A 17135-nucleotide genomic window follows, 5' to 3' on the forward strand; every position below is an offset into this window, starting at 1 on the left:
TCCCCCATGCAGGTCTCCATCGCCTGCACCGAGCAGAGCCTGAGGGGCCCCGGCCCGGGGGGGGGAGGGGCGGGCCCCGGGGGGGGTGGGGGAGGGGCAGGGGGTGGGGGTGGGAAAGGTGGGGGGGGAGGGGCGGCCAGGGGAGCCCCCCAAAAATCGGGGGGAAAAGGAGGAGGAGGAGGTGGGGGAGGGGGTGGGGGAGGGGGTGGGGGAGGGGCGGCGGCACCGAAACGGGACCAGCCCGGAGCGACCCCCGGGCCCGGCATGAAGTACCGGTATGGGGGAGGGGCCGGGGGGAGGGGGCGGGGGGCCCTGGGTGGATTTGGGGGGTTCCTGGATCCCTTTTGGGGGTCCCCGGGTGGATTTGGGGGGTCCCTGGGATGGTTTGGGAGGGGGTCGGGTCCATTTCAGGGTTCCCTGGGTTGATTTTGGGGGTCTCTGGGTTGATTTGGGGGCGTTGGTTCCGGTTTTGGGGGTCCCTGGATCCCTTTTGGGGGTCCCTGGGTTGATTTTAGAGGCCCTGGGTTAATTTGGGGGTCCCTGGTCCTTTTTTGGGGGTCCCTGGGTTGATTTAGGGGCTCCCTGAATTTATATTGGGGGGATGGGTCTCATTTTGGGGGTCCCCAAATCCCTTTTGGGATCCCTGGGTTGATTTCGGGATCCCTGAATTTATTGAGGGGGGGTCGGGTCCCTTTTGGGGGTCCCTGGGTTAATTTTGGGGGTCCCTGGATCCCTTTTGGGGGGTCCTGGGTAGATTTGGGGGGTCCCGGTTCTCCTGGGGGGGGGGTCGGATCGGGTTTTGGGATTCCCTGGTCCATTTTGGGGGTCCTTGGGTTGATTTGGGGGTCCCTGGTCACTTTTTGGGGTCCCTGGGTCCCTTTTGGGGGTCCTTGGATCCCTTTTGGGGGTCCTGTTTCCCTTTTGGGGGTCCCTGGGTTGATCTGGGGGGTCCCTGGGTCCCTTTTGGGGGTCCCTGGGTTGATTTTGGGGGTCCCTGGGTTGATTTGGGGAAGGGTCAGGTCCCTTTTAGGGGTCCCCGGGTTGATTTTGGGGGTCCCTGAGTCCCATTTTGGGGGTCCTGGGTCCTTTTTAGGGGTCCCTGGGTTGATCTGGGGGGTCCCTGGGTCCCTTTTGGGGGTCCCTGGGTTGATTTTGGGGTCCCCGAGCCCATTTTGGGATCCCTGAATCCCTTTTTGGGGTCCCTGAATCCCATTTTGGGGTTCCTGAGTCCCTTTTGGGGGTCCCTGAGTTAATTTTGGGGGTCCCTGGATCCCTTTTTGGGGGTCCCTGGGTTGATTGGGGGGGTCCCGATTCTCCTGGGGGGGGGTCGGGTCCCTTTTGGGGGTCCCTGAGTTTATTTTGGGGGTCCCCGGATCCCTTTTGGGGGTCCCTGGGCTGGTTTGGGAGGGGGTCGGGTCCCTTTTGGGGGTCCTGGGTTGATTTTGGGGATCCCCGGGTTGATTTTGGGGGTCTCTGGATCCCTTTTTGGGGGTCCTGAGTCCCTTTTGGGGTTCCCTGGGTTAATTTTGGGGGTCCCTGGATCCCTTTTGGGGGTCCTTGAGTTGATTTTGGGGGTCCCTGGGTTGATTTGGGGAAGGGTCAGGTCCCTTTTGGGGGTCCCTGAGTTTATTTTGGGGGTCCCCGGATCCCTTTTGGGGGTCCCTGGGCTGGTTTGGGAGGGGGTCGGGTCCCTTTTGGGGGTCCTGGGTTGATTTTGGGGATCCCCGGGTTGATTTTGGGGGTCCCTGGATCCCTTTTTGGGGGTCCTGAGTCCCTTTTGGGGTTCCCTGGGTTAATTTTGGGGGTCCTTGGGTTAATTTTGGGGGTCCCTGGGTCCCTTTTGGGGGTCCTTGAGTTGATTTTGGGGGTCCCTGGGTTGATTTGGGGAAGGGTCAGGTCCCTTTTGGGGGTCCCTGGGTTGATTTTAGGGGTCCCTGGGGTGATTTTGGGGGTCCCTCGGTGGATTTTGGGGGTCCCTGGGTCCCTTTTTGGGGGTCCTGGGTCCCTTTTGGGGGTCCCTGAATTGATTGAGGGGGGATTGGGTCCCTTTTGGGGGTCCTGGGTTGATTTTGGGGGTCCCTGGGTTGATTTGGGGAAGGGTCAGGTCCCTTTTGGGGGTCCCTGGGTTAATTTTGGGGGTCCCTGAGTTGATTTTGGGGTTCCCTGGGTCGATTTTGGGGTCCCTGGATCCCTTTTTGGGGGTCCTAAGTCCCTTTTTGGGGGTCCCTGGTTCCTTTTGGGGGTCCCCAAATCCCATTTTGGGGGTCCTGGGTCCCTTTTGGGGGTCCCTGGGTTGATTTTGGGGGTCCCTGAGCCCCATTTTGGGGTCCCCGAGTCCCTTTTTTGGGGTCCCCACTTTTGGGGGTCCCGTTTGGGGTTTTGGGGTGACCCCCGTGTGCCCCCCCAGGACCCTCGGCCGCTCCGGGCTGCGCGTCTCCTGCCTGGGGCTGGGTGAGGGGATTGGGGGATTTTGGGGGGATTTTGGGGGGATTTGGGGGAATTTTGGGGATTTTGGAAAATTTGAGGGAATTTTGGGGGGAAAAAAGAAAAATTTGGGGGATTTTGGGGGGTCCTGGAGGGGAATTCGGGGGATTTTTGGGGATTTTGGGGGATTTTGGGGGGAAAAAAAGGAAAATTTGGGGGGATTTTGGGGGGTCCTGGAGGGGAATTCGGGGGATTTTTGGGGATTTTTGGGATTTTGGGGGGAAAAAAAGGAAAATTTGGGGGGATTTTGGGGGGGATTTTCAGGGAAATTTGGGGGATTTTTGGGGGATTTTGGGTGGATTTTTGAGGATTTGGGAAAATTTGGGGGAATTTTGGGGATTTTGGGAGAATTTGGGGGAATTTGGGAGATTTTGGGGGGATTTTGGGGATTTTGGGAGAATTTGGGGGGGATTTTGGGGGAGATTTGGGGAAATTTTGGGGATTTTGGGAGAATTTTGGGGGATTTTGGGGGGATTTTCAGGGAATTTTGGAGGATTTTTGGGAGGATTTTTGAGGATTTGGGGGGATTTTGGGGAAAATTTGGGGGAATTTTGGGGATTTTGGGAGAGATTTGGGGAGAATTTGGGGGGATTTGGGGGGATTTTGGGGGGATTTTTGGGGATTTGGGAGAATTTGGGGAAAATTTGGGGGAATTTTGGGGATTTGGGGAAATTTGGGGGATTTTGGGGGGATTTTGGGGAAAATTTGGGGGAATTTTGGGGGATTTTCAGGGAATTTTGGGAGATTTGGGGGAATTTTGGGGGGATTTTCAGGGGGATTTTTGGGAAATTTGGGGGAATTTGGGGGATTCTGGGGGAGATTTGGAGAAATTTTTGGGGAATTTGGGGGATTTTGGGAGATTTGGAGAAATTTTTGGGGAATTTGGGGGATTTTGGGGCGACTTTCAAGAGATTTTGGGGATATTTTGGGAGAATTTGGGGGAATTTCGGAAGAAATTTGGGATTTTGGGGGGAAAATTGGGGGGGATTTGGGGGATTTTTGAGGATTTGGGGGAATTTTGGGGGATTTGGGGGGGACTTGAAGGGATTTTAGGGGGATTTAGGGGGATTTTTGAGGATTTGGTGGATTTGGGGAGAATTTGAGGGATTTTTGGTGAATTTGGGGACAATTTTAAGGGATTTTGGGTGGGTTTTGTCCGAATTTGACAAATTTTCCTCCAATTTGGGATTATTTTCATCACATTTGGAGCTCCCCGGGTGGTTTTTGGGCTTAAATTTGGGGGATTTTGGATAAATTTGGGTTTTTTTGGGGCTAAATTTGGGTTTTTTGGGCTAAATTTGGATTTTTTTGGCTAAATTTGGATTTTTTTGGGGACATTTCTTTCTCTTCATCCCCAAATTTCCCTCCCCAGGTGCTCGTGGGACCTTCGGGGCCGGAACCTCTGAGGAGGTGAGACCCCCAACCCAAAATTTCGGGATTTTCCCCCAAATTTTGGGATTTTTCCCCCAAATTTTGGAATTTTCCCCCCAAATTTTGGGATTTTCACTCCAAATTTTGGAATTTTCCCCCCAAATTTTGGAATTTCCCCCCAATTTTGGGATTTTCCCCCCAAATTTTGGGGTTTCTCACCCCATTTTTGGGATTTTCACCCCAAATTTTGGAATTTTCCCCCAAATTTTGGGATTTTCCCCCAAATTTTGGAATTTTCCTCCCAAATTTTGGGATTTTCCCCCAAATTTTGGGATTTTCCCCAAAAATTTTGGGATTTTTCCCCCAAATTTTGGGATTTTCCCCCCAAATTTTGGTATTTTTTTCCCCAAATTTTGGGATTTCCCCCAAATTCTGGGATTTTCCCCCCAAATTTTGGGGTTTCTCACCCCATTTTTGGATTTTTCACCCAAATTTTGGAGTGAATTTTGGGGTGAATTTTGGGTAATTTTGGGGTGAATTTTGGGTATTTTTGGGGTGAAATTTTGGGTATTTTTGGAGCAAATTTTGGGGCGAATTTCGGGTATTTTGGGGGGTGAATTTTTGGGTATTTTGGGGTGAATTTTTGGGAATTTTTGGGTAAATTTTGGATATTTTTGGGGCGAATTTTGAGGTGAATTTTTGGTTATTTTTCGGGGTTAATTTTTGTGTATTTTTGGATTAATTTGGGGTATTTTGGGGGTGAAATTTTGCGTATTTTTCGCATTAATTTTGGGTATTTTGGGAGTGAATTTTGGATATTTTTGGGGTGAATTTCGGGTATTTTGGGGGGTGAATTTTTGGGTATTTTCGGGGTGATTTTTTTGAATTTTTGGGGTGAATTTTGGGTATTTTAGGGGTGAATTTTTGGATAGTTTTGGGGCGGAATTTTGGGTATTTTTAGGGTGAATTTTTGCGTATTTTCGGACTGAAATTTGGGTATTTTAGGGGTGAATTTTTTGAGTATTTTTGGGAGTGAATTTTGGGTATTTTTGGGATGAATTTTGGGGTGAAGTTTTGGCATTTTGGGAGTGAATTTTTTGGCATTTTAGGGATGAATTTTTGGGTATTTTTGGGGTGAATTTTGGGTATTTTTGGGGTGAATTTTGGGGCGAATTTCGGGTATTTTGGGGGCGAATTTCTGGTATTTTTAGGGTGAATTTTTGGGTATTTTTGGGGGGAATTTTGGGATATTTTGGGGTGAAATTTGGATATTTTTGGGGCAAATTTTGAGGCAAATTTTGAGTATTTTGGGGGGTGAAATTTTTTGGCATTTTTGGTGAATTTTGGGTAGTTTTGGGTATTTTAGGGGTGAATTTTTTGAGTATTTTTGGGGTGATTTTTTGGGTAATTTTGAGGGTGAATTTTGAATATTTTTTGTGAATTTTGGTTATTTTAGGGGTGAATTTTTTTGTGTTTTTTGGTGAATTTTGGGATATTTTTGGGGCGAATTTTGTGGTGAATTTTTGGTTATTTTTAGGGGTTAATTTTGGGGTATTTTTTGGTGAATTTTGGGTATTTCAGGGATGAATTTTGGGGTATTTTTGGGTGAATTTTGGGGTGAAATTTTGATTTTTTTTTCGGGTGAATTTCGGTTTTATTTCAGGGCAAATTTCTGGTATTTTTGGGGATGAATTTTTGGGATTTTTTGGGTGAATTTTTGGTTATTTTGGGGGTGAATTTTGGGTGATTTGGGGGGTGAATTTTTGGGTATTTTTGGTGAATTTTTTGGCATTTTTGGGGTGAATTTTTGGGTATTTTTGGGATGAATTTTGGCCATTTTGGGACTGAATTTGACTGGGGTTTTTTTAAAATATTTGGATTAATTTTTGGTGTTTTTAAATTAATTTTTAGTCATTTTCTCCCTTTTTTTTTTTTGATTTTTCCCCCAAATTTTTGACTCTTTTTTTTTTGGGGTGTCCGGGGGTTCCCCCCCAGGATTTGGGGGTCTCCTCCTGACTCCCCCTCCCCAAATTTTGGGGAATTTTTGGGTTTTTCCAGGAGGCTGAGCAGGTTCTCAGCGCCGCCTACGACTTGGGGGTGACGCTCTTCGATGCCGCCGAAGCTTCGGCCAGGTAACCCCAAAAATAGCCCAAAATATCCCCAAAAATACCCCAAAAATATCCCCAAAAATACCCCAAAAATACCCCAAAATATCCCCATAAAATATGCCAAAAAATCTCCCAAAAATCCCACAAAAATCCCACAAAAAAATCTCCAAAACACCCAAAAAATCCCCCCCAAAAAATAAAAAAAATCCTAAAAAAATCCCAAAAAATCCCCCAAAAAACACCCAAAAAAACACCCCAAAAAATCCCACAAAAATTCCCCAAAAAATCCCCAAAAGTCCCTCAAAAAAATCCCCAAAACACCCAAAAAAACCCCCCAAAAATAAAAAAAATCCTAAAAAAAATCCCTTAAAAATCCCCCAAAAATCCCTTAAAAATCCCCCCAAAAAATCCCACAAAAATCCCACAAAAATCCCATTAAAAATCCCACAAAAAATCGCCCCAAAAATCCCCCAAAAAATCCCACTAAAAATAAAAAAATCCTAAAAAATCCCCCCAAAAAATCCCCAAAAATCCTTAAAAAATAATTTTAAAAAATCCCCAAAATAATAATAAAAAATGCCAAAAAAAAACCCCAAAAAATTCCCCCCAAAATGCCCCAAAAATAAAAAAAAATTCCCCAAAAATCTCCAAAAAATCCCTCAAAAAACCCCAAAAAGTCCCTAAGAAATGAAAAAATCCCCAAAAACTCCCCCCAAAAATCCCAAAATTCTCCCCCAAATCCCCCAAACCCCCAAATACCCCAAATCTCCCCCCCAAAAAAACCCAAATCCCCCCAAAATACCCCCAAAAATCCCAAATTTCCCCCCAAAATCCCCAATTTTCCCAAAAAAACCTCCCCAAATCCCCCAAATTTCCCCCAAAATCTCCCCAAAAAAACCCAAATCCCCCCAAAATCCCCCCCAAAACCCCAAATTCCCTCCAAACCCCTCAAAATTCTCCCCAAAAATTCCAAAATTCTCCCCAAAACCCCCAAATACCCCAAATTTCCCCACAAAACCCCCAAATCTCTCCCCAAAAAACCCCAAAAACCCCCAAATTTCCCCCCAAAATCTGCCAAATTCCCCCCAAAAATCCCAAATTTTCCCCCTAAAATCCCCAAAATCCCCCCAAAAACCCCAAATTCCCCCCAAAACCCCAAAATTCTCCCCAAATCTGCCCCAAACTCCAAATCCCCCCAAAAAAATCCCCAAAATCCCCAGAAATTCCTCCCCAAACCCCAAATTTCCCCCCCAAAAACCCCAAATTTTCCCCCAAAATCTGCAAAATTCCCCCCAAAAATCCCAGATTTTCCCCCAAATCCCCCAAAATCCCCCAAAAACCCCAAATCCCCCCCAAAAGCCCCAAATTTTCCCCCCAAATCCCCCCAAAAAGCCCCCAAATCTCCCACATCCCCCAAATTTTCCCCAAAACCCCCAAAATTTCCCCCCTAAACCCCCTAAATCCCCTCCAAAATCCCCCCAAAAATCCCTAAATCCCCCCAAAATCCCCAAATTTCCCCCCAAATCCCCCCAAAAAGCCCCAAAACCTCAAATCCCCCAAATTTCTCTCCCAAAAAACCCCAAAATCCACAAAATATCCCCAAAAAAACCCCAAATTTCCCCCCAAAATCTGCCAAATTCCCCCCAAAAATCCCAAATTTCTCCCCCAAACCCCCAAATTCCCCCCAAAAACCCCAAAAATCCCCCAAATTCGCCCCAAATCCCTCAGGGTGGAGAAGATGCTCGGGAGGATCCTGAGGAGCAAAGGATGGAGGTGGGGGAAATTTGGGGGGATTTTTGGGGGTCCTGGGTGGGATTTTGGGGGAAAATTTTGATTTTTTTGGTTCCCTGTGGGATTTTGGGGGGTCCTGGGGTGATTTTGGGGGGGGGATTTTGGCAGATTTTGGGGTCCCAGGATGGAATTTTGGGGTCCTGGGTGGGATTTTTGGGGTCCTGGGTGGGATTTTTGGGGTCCTGGGTGGGATTTTGGGGTCCCTGGGAGGGGTTTTGGGGGGATTTTTGGCAATTTTTGGGGTCCCAGGAGGATTTTGGGGGTCCTGGGAGGATTTTGGGGTCCCTGGGTGAGAATTTTGGGAAATTTTTGGCAAATTTTGGGGTCCCGGGAGGATTTTGGGGTCCCTGGGTGAGAATTTTGGCAAATTTTGGGGTCCTGGGATGGGATTTTGGGATCCCTTGGGGAAATTTAGGGGGTCCTGGGATGGATTTTTGGGGTCCTGGGAGGGATTTTGGGGTCCCTGGGAGGGATTTTGGGGGGATTTTTGGCAGATTTGGGGGTCCCGGGAGGATTTTTGGGGTCCTGGGAGGATTTTGGGGGTCCCAGGATGGAAATTTGGGGACCCTGGAGGAAATTTGGGGGGAAATTTGGCAAATTTTGGGGTCCTGGGAGGATTTTGGGGTCTCTGGGTGGGATTTGAGGGGTCCTGGGTGGGATTTTGATGGAATTCAGGTGATTTTGGGGAAAAATTTTGATTTTTCTGGTTCCCTGTGGGGATTTTGGGGCGTCCTGGGGAGGGATTTTGGGGTCCCAGGAGGATTTTGGGGTCCCTGGGTGGGATTTTGGGGGAAATTTTGATTTTTTTTTTTGTTCCCTGTGGGATTTTGGGGTGTCCTGGGATGATTTTGGGGGGATTTTGGTGGGATTTTGGTGGAATTTCTGTGAATTTTGGGGAAAATTTTGATTTTTTTAGTTCCCTGTGGGATTTTGGGGGGATTTTGGGGTTCCAGGGTGGGATTTTGACGGAATTTTTTGGGGAAATTTTGGTTTTTTGGGGTGATTTTGGGATGATTTTGGGGGGGATTTTGGGGGGTCTCTGCCCCTCCCCCACCCCGCCCCTCCCCCCTCCAGACGCTCCAGTTACGTCATCACCACCCGCGTCCACTGGGGGGCGCCGTGAGTAAAAAATTTGGGGTTTTTTTGGGGGTTTGGGAGAGAATTTTGGGGTTTCTGGGTGGGTTTGGGGTTTTTGGGGTGGAATTTTGGATTTTTTGGGGTAAATTTTTGGGGTTTTGGGGCAAATTTGGGTTTTTTGGGGTGAATTTTGGGGTCTTCGGGTGGATTTTTGGATATTTTGGGGATAAATTTTTGAGGTTTTGGGGGGAATTTTGGTTTTTTGGGGTTAATTTTGGGAATTTTGGGGGAATTTTGGTGCCTTTGGGTGAATTTTTGGGGTTTTGGGTGAATTATTGGTATTTTGGGGTGAATTTTGAGGCTCTTGGGGTGGAATTTGGGATATTTGGGGGGTAGATTTTTGGGTTCTGGGGGGAATTTTGGTGCCTTGGGGGGAATTTTGGGGTTTCTGGGTGGAATTTGGGATATTTTGGGGTAAATTTTTGGGGTTTGGGGCAGATTTGGGGTTTTTGGGACAAATTTTGAGGCTCTTGGGGTGGAATTTGGATTTTTTGGGGGTAAATTTTTGGGTTTGGGGGTGAATTTTGGTTTTTTGGGGTTAATTTTGGGAATTTTGGGGGAATTTTGGTGCCTTTGGGTGAATTTTTGGGGTTTTGGGTGAATTATTGGTATTTTGGGGTGAATTTTGAGGCTCTTGGGGTGGAATTTGGGATATTTGGGGGGTAAATTTTTGGGTTTTGGGGTTAATTTTGGGAATTTTGGTGCCTTGGGGGGAATTTTGGGGTTTCTCGGTGGATTTGGGGTTTTGGGGTGGAATTTGGGATATTTTGGGGTAAATTTTTGGGGTTTGGGGCGGATTTGGGGTTTTTTGGGACAAATTTTGAGGCTCTTGGGGTGAATTTTGTATATTTTGGGGTAAATTTTTGGGTTTTGGGGTGAATTTGGGATTTTTTGGTGAATTTTGGTGTCTTTGGGTGAATTTTCGGGTTGGATTTGGCGTTTTGGGAGGGAATTTTTGGGATTTCTGGGCAAATTTGAAATTTCAGGTATTTTTAGGGTGAATTTTTGTGTCTCAGGGTGAATTTTGAGACTTTTTGGTGCGAAATTTGGGATTTTTTTGGGGGGCAAATTTTTTGGTTGAATTTGGGTGAATTTTGGTTTTTTGGGGGCAAATTTTGAGTTTTTTTGGGGGTAAATCTGGGTTTTTTTATGGGACAAATTTTGGGTTTTGGGTGAATTTGGTTAATTTAGGTAAATTTTGGTTTTTTGGGATAAATTTTGGGAATTTTTGGGATAAATTTTGAGGTTTTTTGGGGTAAATTTGAATTTTTTTCTGGGACAAATTTTGGGTTTTGGGGTGTTTTTGGGTAATTTGGGTGAACTTTGTTTTTTTGGGATAAATTTTGGAATTTTTTGGGATAAACATTGAGTTTTTTGTGGTAAATTTTGGTTATTTTTTGCCCTCCCCAGACCCGACCGGGGCCTCTCCAGGAAACACCTGCTGGAAGGTGAGGGGGGCGTGGCCTAAATGGGAGTGGGCGGAGCCTGGGGTTTGATTGACAGCTCAGGGGTGTGGCTTAAATACTTAATGAATTCTATGTCCTTATATGGGCAAAGATGTGGGCGTGGCTTAACATTGACCACACCCACAATGTGGAGGTGTGACCCAACATTGACCACGCCCCTTTTTAGGACTGGTGGGCGTGGCTTTTATCTGACCACGCCCACTTGTGATTTGGAATTAAGGATGTGGGCGTGGCTTAAATTTTACCACGCCCAATCAGTGACTATTTTGCTTTTGTGGGCGTGGCTTATAACTGACCACGCCCCTGTATAGTGGGGGTTAAGGATGTGGGCGTGGCTTATTTTGGCCACGCCCCTCAATGACTGAATAGCTTTGTGGGCGTGGCCTAATGGTGACCACGCCCACAAAATGTTATTGTGGGTGTGGCTTAAATATAGCCACGCCCTATTGGATGGGGTTTGAAATTGTGGGCGTGGTTTAATCTTGGCCACGCCCCCTCAGGAGTGTCAGTGTAGTGTGTGGGCTTGGGGGCGTGGCCTGACCCTGACCACGCCCCTTCGGGAAAGTGTCTGATTGGTGGGTGTGCGGTTTGTGGGCGTGGCCTAACCCTGACCACTCCCCCCCAGGTCTCCGGGGTTCCCTGCGTCGCCTCCAGCTCGATTACGTCGATGTCGTCTTCGCCGGGCCCCGCCCTGGCCCCGCCCACAATGAGGGTGAGGTCACGCCCCTTTTCAACAGGCCACGCCCTTTCTCCACCTCAGACCACGCCCATTGTGGGGTTAAAGTCATGTCCATTTATGGGCCACACCCACATTGGGCCACACCCCTTCATAGAAAAGGCCACGCCCCTTTATTGGCTCCTACTCCCATTTTTGGCCACACGCACAATGATGACATCACACCTACAGACCACACCCACCATTGATGGCCACGCCCCTTTATTTTGGGACACTCCCCCTTAGGCCACACCCATGGTGACATCACACATACAGACCACACCCAGCATTGGCCACACCCCTTTATTTGAGGACACGCCCGTTTTCTCAGACCCCACGCAGCCCTTCATTAAGACCCTGTGGCCACGCCCCTTTGTGGCCACGCCCCTTTGTGGCCACGCCCCCCTCAGGCCCCGCCCCCTGACGTGTCCCCTCCCCCAGGGCTGGACCCGACCCTGCGGCTGCTGCGCCTGGAAGGTACCAAGGGGAAAAATGGGGGGGGAAAGAGACCCCAAATCACCCCAAAATCTCCCAAATTCCACCCAAAACTGCTCAAAATCCCCCCAAAACTGTGTGAATTGACCCAAATTCTCCAAAACCACCAAAACTGCCCCAAACCCCTCGGACCCTCCATAAATTCCCCCAAAAATCCCCCCCAGACATCCAAAACTCGAAAAATCTCCCCCAAATATCTCGAACCCCTCCCGACTCCCACAAAAAAACCCAGAAATACCTTCAAAAAACCCAAAAAATCCTCAAAAATCCACCCAAAAATCCCTCAAAAAATCCTCAAAAAATCCCTAAAAAATTCCTCCAAAATCCCAAAAAAATCCCACAAAAATCCCCTTCCAAAATCCTCAAAAAAATCCCTAAAAAAATCCTCCAAAATTCCCCCAAAAACCCCCCAGAAATCCCCCCAAAAATCCAAAAAAAATCCCCCCCAAAAATCCCCCCAAAATTCCCAAAAAATTCCCCTAAAAAGTCCCCCCAAAGCCCCCCGAAAATCTCACAAAAAATCCCCCAAAAAAACCCAAAAAATCCTTCAAAAAACCCCAAAAAAGCCCCCCCAAAATCCCGCAAAATTCCCCAAAAAGTCCCTCAAAGATTCCCCCAAAAGATCCCCCAAAAATCCCTCAAAAAATCCCTTAAAAAATCCCTCAAAAAATCCCAAAAAATCCCCCAAAAAATCCCCCAAAATTCTCCCCCAAAACCCCCAAAAATTCTCCCAAAAAATCCCCAAAAATTCTCCCATAAAAAACCAAAAAATTCCCCCAAAAAAATCCCCCCCAAAACTCCCAAAAAAAACCCAAAAATTCCCCCAAAAATAAAAAAAAATCCCCCCATAATCTCCAAAAAAATCCCCCTTAAAAAATCCCCCCAAAACCCCCAAAATCCCCCCAAAAATCAAAAAAAATCCCCAAAAAATCTCCGAAAAAATCCCCCCAAAACTCCCAAACCCCCCCCAAAAATTCTCCCAAAAAACCCCAAAAAAATTCTCCCAAAAAACCCAAAAAATCCCCCCAAAATCCCCCCAAATCCCCCCAAATCCCCCCGTGTCTCCCGCAGTTAATTCGGTCCCTCCCCCCCCCCCTTTTTCCGGCAGAGTTGGTTCGTGCCATGAGTGACGTCATCGAGCAGGGCCTGGCGCTGTATTGGGGCACGGCCGGGGCCGCCCCCGGTGACGTCATGGTGGGCGGGGGACAGCGGGTGGTGACATCATGGTGGGCGGGGACACGGTGGATGGGGGTTCCCCGGTGACGTCATGGGGACAAGGAGGGGATGTGGGGATAATGACGTCATGGTGGGCGGAGTAATAAGACGGGAGGAAATTTGTAGCCCAGTGACGTCATGGTGGGCGGAGACATGGTCGCGGTGACGTCATGGGGTGAAACACCAAAACATTGGGATGTGGGAGGAGCCTGGTGATGTCATTATGGGCGGGGACACCGAGGCCATTGGAGGGGACAGCGGTGACGTCACAGAGGGGACACTGGGGGGGACATGGGGACATTTGGGGACAAGAGAGGCGGGGCCAGGGGAGGGACCTGGGGACATCGAGGGGTGACACGGGTGTGACATGAGGGGTGACACAAAGGTCACACAGGTGACACAGGTGACACAGGGGAGGTGACACAGGTGACATTGCTGTCCCCACCCCAGGACACGGTGGGGTCACAGGGGTCACACAGGTGACACAGGAGGTGACACAGGGGAGGTGACACAGGTGACATTGCTGTCCCCACCCCAGGACACCTTCGCCGTGGCCCGGCAGCTGAACCTGGTGGCCCCCGTGTGTCAGTGGGCGGAGCTTCCGCCGGAGCCACGCCTCTTCCGCCACCTTGGTAGGGGCGGGGCCACGAGAATGGGCGGGGCAAAGGGGGCGTGGCCACAATTGTGTGACCAATAGAAGGTGTGGGGTGTGGTAAAAGGGGCGGGGCCAGATTGGGTGTCCAATTGAATGGGCAGGACAGTAAAAGGGGGCGGGGCCAGGAGATGTGGCCAATGAAAGAAGGCGTGGCCAAAAGGGGGCGTGGCCAGGGGTCTCCAATAAAGCAGTGGGGCCACAGGAAGAGCGTGGCCATGGAAATAAAGGGGAGGAGCCAATTGAATGGGGCATGACAAATGGAGGGGCGGGGCTAAGGGGTGTGGCCAATCAGGGCCATGAGGCAGGGCAAAGGGGGCGTGGCTAAGGCTGGGGGCGTGGCCTTTGTGCAAAGAGGGCGGGGCTAAGGGCTGTGGGTTGGTCTTTGATAAGGGGGCGTGGTCTTTGGACAAGGGGGCGGGGCTAAGGTGGGGTGTGGGTGGAGCCCCGGGGATTATTTTGGGGATCACGGGGAGGTCAGGGGGGTCCCAGGTGACCCTGTCCCGATGTCCCCAAGGCCTGGGCGCCGTCACCTGGTCCCCGATGGCCCCCGGGCCCCCCATGGATGAGGAGACCCCCGGGAACGCCCCGGCCAAGGTAACCCGGGGTCACCCCAAATGTCCCCAGGATGTCCCCAATGTCCCCAATGTTCCCATTGTCCTCAACATCCCCAAAATCCCAAATGTCCCCAATGTCCCCAAATCCTCCAAATGTCCCCCAAGTGTCCCCAATGTCCCCATTATCTCCAATGTCCCCAAATCTCCCAATGGCCCTAAATGTCCCCAATCCCCCCGACATCCTCAATGTCCCCACTGTCCCCAACACCTCCAGGGTCCCTGGGGATGTCCCCAAATGTCCCCAATGTCCCCAAATATCCCCCAATCCCCTCAGTGTCCCCAATATCCCCAAATGTCCCCAATGATCTCAATGTCCCCTGAAGTCCCCAAATGTCCCCAATGTCCCCAAATCCTCCCCAAACATCCCCAATGTCCCCAATGTCACAAAGGTCCCCAAACATCCCCAATGTCCCCAATGTCCCCACTGTCCCCAAATGTCCCCAATGTCCCCGAAGTCTCCACTCCTCCACTGTCCCCATTACCCCAAATCCCCTCAGTGTCCCCAATCCTCTCAATGTCCCCACTGTCCCCAATGTCCCCAATCCTCCACTGTCCCCATGTCCCTGTCCTGTGTCCCCAGGGCCGGCCCCGCTGCCCGGTGGCTCTGGGGGAGCTGCAGCCGCTGGCCCAGAGGTTGGGCTGCTCCGAGAGACAGCTGGGCATCGGTGAGGGGACATTGGGGACACTGGGGGACACTGGGGACATTGGGGACATTGGGGACATTGGGGACATTGGGGACATTGGGGACATTGGGGACAGTGGGGACATTGGGGACACTAGGAGACATTGGGGGACATTGGGGACATTAGGGGACAATGGGGACATTGGGGTCATCGGGAACATTGGGGACATCGGGGAGACCTCTGGGGACACCTCTGGTGACATCAGGGTGACACTGGTGTGGTGACATTGTCCCTGTGCCCAGCACAGCTGGACAGGGTGGTAATTGGGGGTGACATTGATGGGGTGGGTGACACTGAGGTGACACAGGTGACACTGGGGGTGACACAGAGGTGACACAGGCGACACTGAGGGTGACACAGAGGTGACACAGGTATCATTGTCCCCAGCATGGTCCCTGTAGCTGGAGGGCATTGGGGGTGACATGGGGTGGGTGACACTGAGGTGACACAGAGATGACACAGGTGACACTGAGGTGACACTGAGGTGACACTGAGGTGACATAGGTGACACACAGGTCACACTGGTGACACAGGGTGGGTGACACTGGTGACACAGGGGTGACATTGACGGGGTGGGTGACACAGGTGACACTGAAGGGGTCACACTGAGGTGACACAGGTGACACAGGGTGGGTGACACAGGTGACACTGAGGTGACACTGAGGTGACACAGGTGTGACAATGAGGTGACACAGGTGACACTGAGGTCACTGAGGTGACACTGGTGACACAAGGTGGGTGACACTGGTGACACAGGGGTGACATTGACGGGGTGGGTGACACAGGTGTCACTGAGGTCACACTGAGGTGACACAGGTGACACACAGGTGACACAGGTGACACAGGTGACACAGGTGACACAGGTGACACAGGTGTCCTTGTCCCCAGCGTGGTCCCTGCGTCTCGAGGGCGTCAGTTCTGTCCTGGTGGGGGCCGAGACCCCCCGGGGGCTCCGGGAGCAAATCCAGGCCCTGCAGGTGGGGGAGGGGCTGGGGAGGGGGCTGGGGGGTCCAGGGGGAAATTTTAGGAAAATTTGGGGGAGTTTGGGGAGAAAATTGGGGGGAATTGGGGAGGAATTTTGGGAGAAATGGGGAAAATCTGGGGGGATTTGGGGGAAAATTGGAGAAAAAAATTGGGAGATTTGGAGGGAATTGGGGGAAACTGGGGGGATTTGGGGAGGAATTTGGAGCAAATTTGGGAAAATTGGGGGGAAATTGGAAGATTTGGAGGAAATTCGGGAAAATTGGGGAAAATTTGGGGGAACTTGGGGGGATTTGGGGAGGAATTTGGAACAAATTGGGGAAAATTGGGGAAAACCTGGGAGATTTGGGGGGAATTTGGGGAAAATTTGGGGGAAATTTGGGGGATTTTGGGAGAAATGGGGAAAATCTGGGAGATTTGGGGGAAATTTGGGGAAATTTTGGAGCAAATTTGGGAAAATTGGGGGAAATTTGGGGGGAATTGGGGAGAATTGGAGAAAACTGGGGGGATTTGGGAAGGAATTTTGGGAAAATGGGGAAATCTGGAGGAAATTGGGGGGATTTGGGGGAAAATTGGGGAAAATTTGGAGGAAATTTGGGAAAAATTGGGAGATTTGGGGGAAAATTGGGGAAAATTTGGGGGAAAATTGGGGAATTTTGGGAGAAATGGGGAAAATCTGGGGGGATTTGGGGGAAATTTGGGGGGAAATTTGGAGCAAATTTTGGAAAAATTGGGAAACGGGGGAAATTTGGGGGGATTTGGGGAGGAATTTGGAACAAATTTGGGAAAATCTGGAGGAAATTGGGGGGATTTGGGGGAAAATTGGGGAAAATTTGGGGGAAATTGGGAAATTTGGGGGGATTTGGAGGAAATTTGGGGGTCCTGAGGGTCGATTTGGGATTAGGTTTTTTTGGGTTAATTTTCACAGGTTTTGGGTTAATTTCTGTCACTTTTGGGTGAATTTCATCTAATTTTGGGTCAATTCTCACAAATTTTGGGTGATTTTTGCTGAATTTCGGGTCAATCCGTCCAATTTTGGGTTAAATTCCCCAAATTTCCTGTCAGTTTTGGCAGATTTTGGGTTGATTTGTGTCCACTTGGGGATTTCCCTCAGACTTTGGCTAAATTTCCTCGGATTTGGGGTAAATTCCGAGAATTTCGAGCCAAAATCAGGGTTATTTTGATCACATTTGGGTCAAATTTCGCCGGTTTTGGGCTATTTTTACTCAGATTTTGGGCAAATTCGGGTAAATCCAGCGGGTTCCGCCTTCCCCACGGGGATTTTGGGTTGAATTTCCTCGATTTTGGCGGATTTTGGGGGATTTTCACCCAATTTTTCCCTCCCCAGGTTCTGCCCCGCCTCGGCCCCGCGGAGCAGCGCGAGCTCCACCCCCTCCTGGGGGGCGTGGCCTCGCTCTGA

General features: G+C 49.8%; 1 protein-coding gene across 1 annotated transcript; it reads left to right on the forward strand.

Annotated features, from left to right (window-relative positions):
- Window positions 1–211: 211 nt before the first annotated feature.
- On the forward strand, window positions 212–17135 carry KCNAB3 (potassium voltage-gated channel subfamily A regulatory beta subunit 3; the record flags this gene model as incomplete). The annotated part of the gene is made up of 15 exons (XM_083881591.1): window positions 212–275; window positions 2408–2451; window positions 3857–3894; window positions 5914–5987; window positions 7692–7736; window positions 8829–8873; window positions 10302–10339; window positions 10983–11069; window positions 11514–11549; window positions 12676–12761; window positions 13321–13414; window positions 13952–14031; window positions 14632–14716; window positions 15623–15711; window positions 17064–17135. The coding sequence occupies exons 1-15, from the start codon at window positions 265–267 to the stop codon at window positions 17133–17135; spliced, it is 924 nt and encodes a 307-aa protein (XP_083737717.1). The 5' UTR covers window positions 212–264.

The sequence above is a fragment of the Zosterops lateralis genome (assembly GCF_965231275.1).
Source record: "Zosterops lateralis genome assembly, chromosome: 34".
Classification (NCBI taxonomy): Eukaryota; Metazoa; Chordata; class Aves; order Passeriformes; family Zosteropidae; genus Zosterops; species Zosterops lateralis.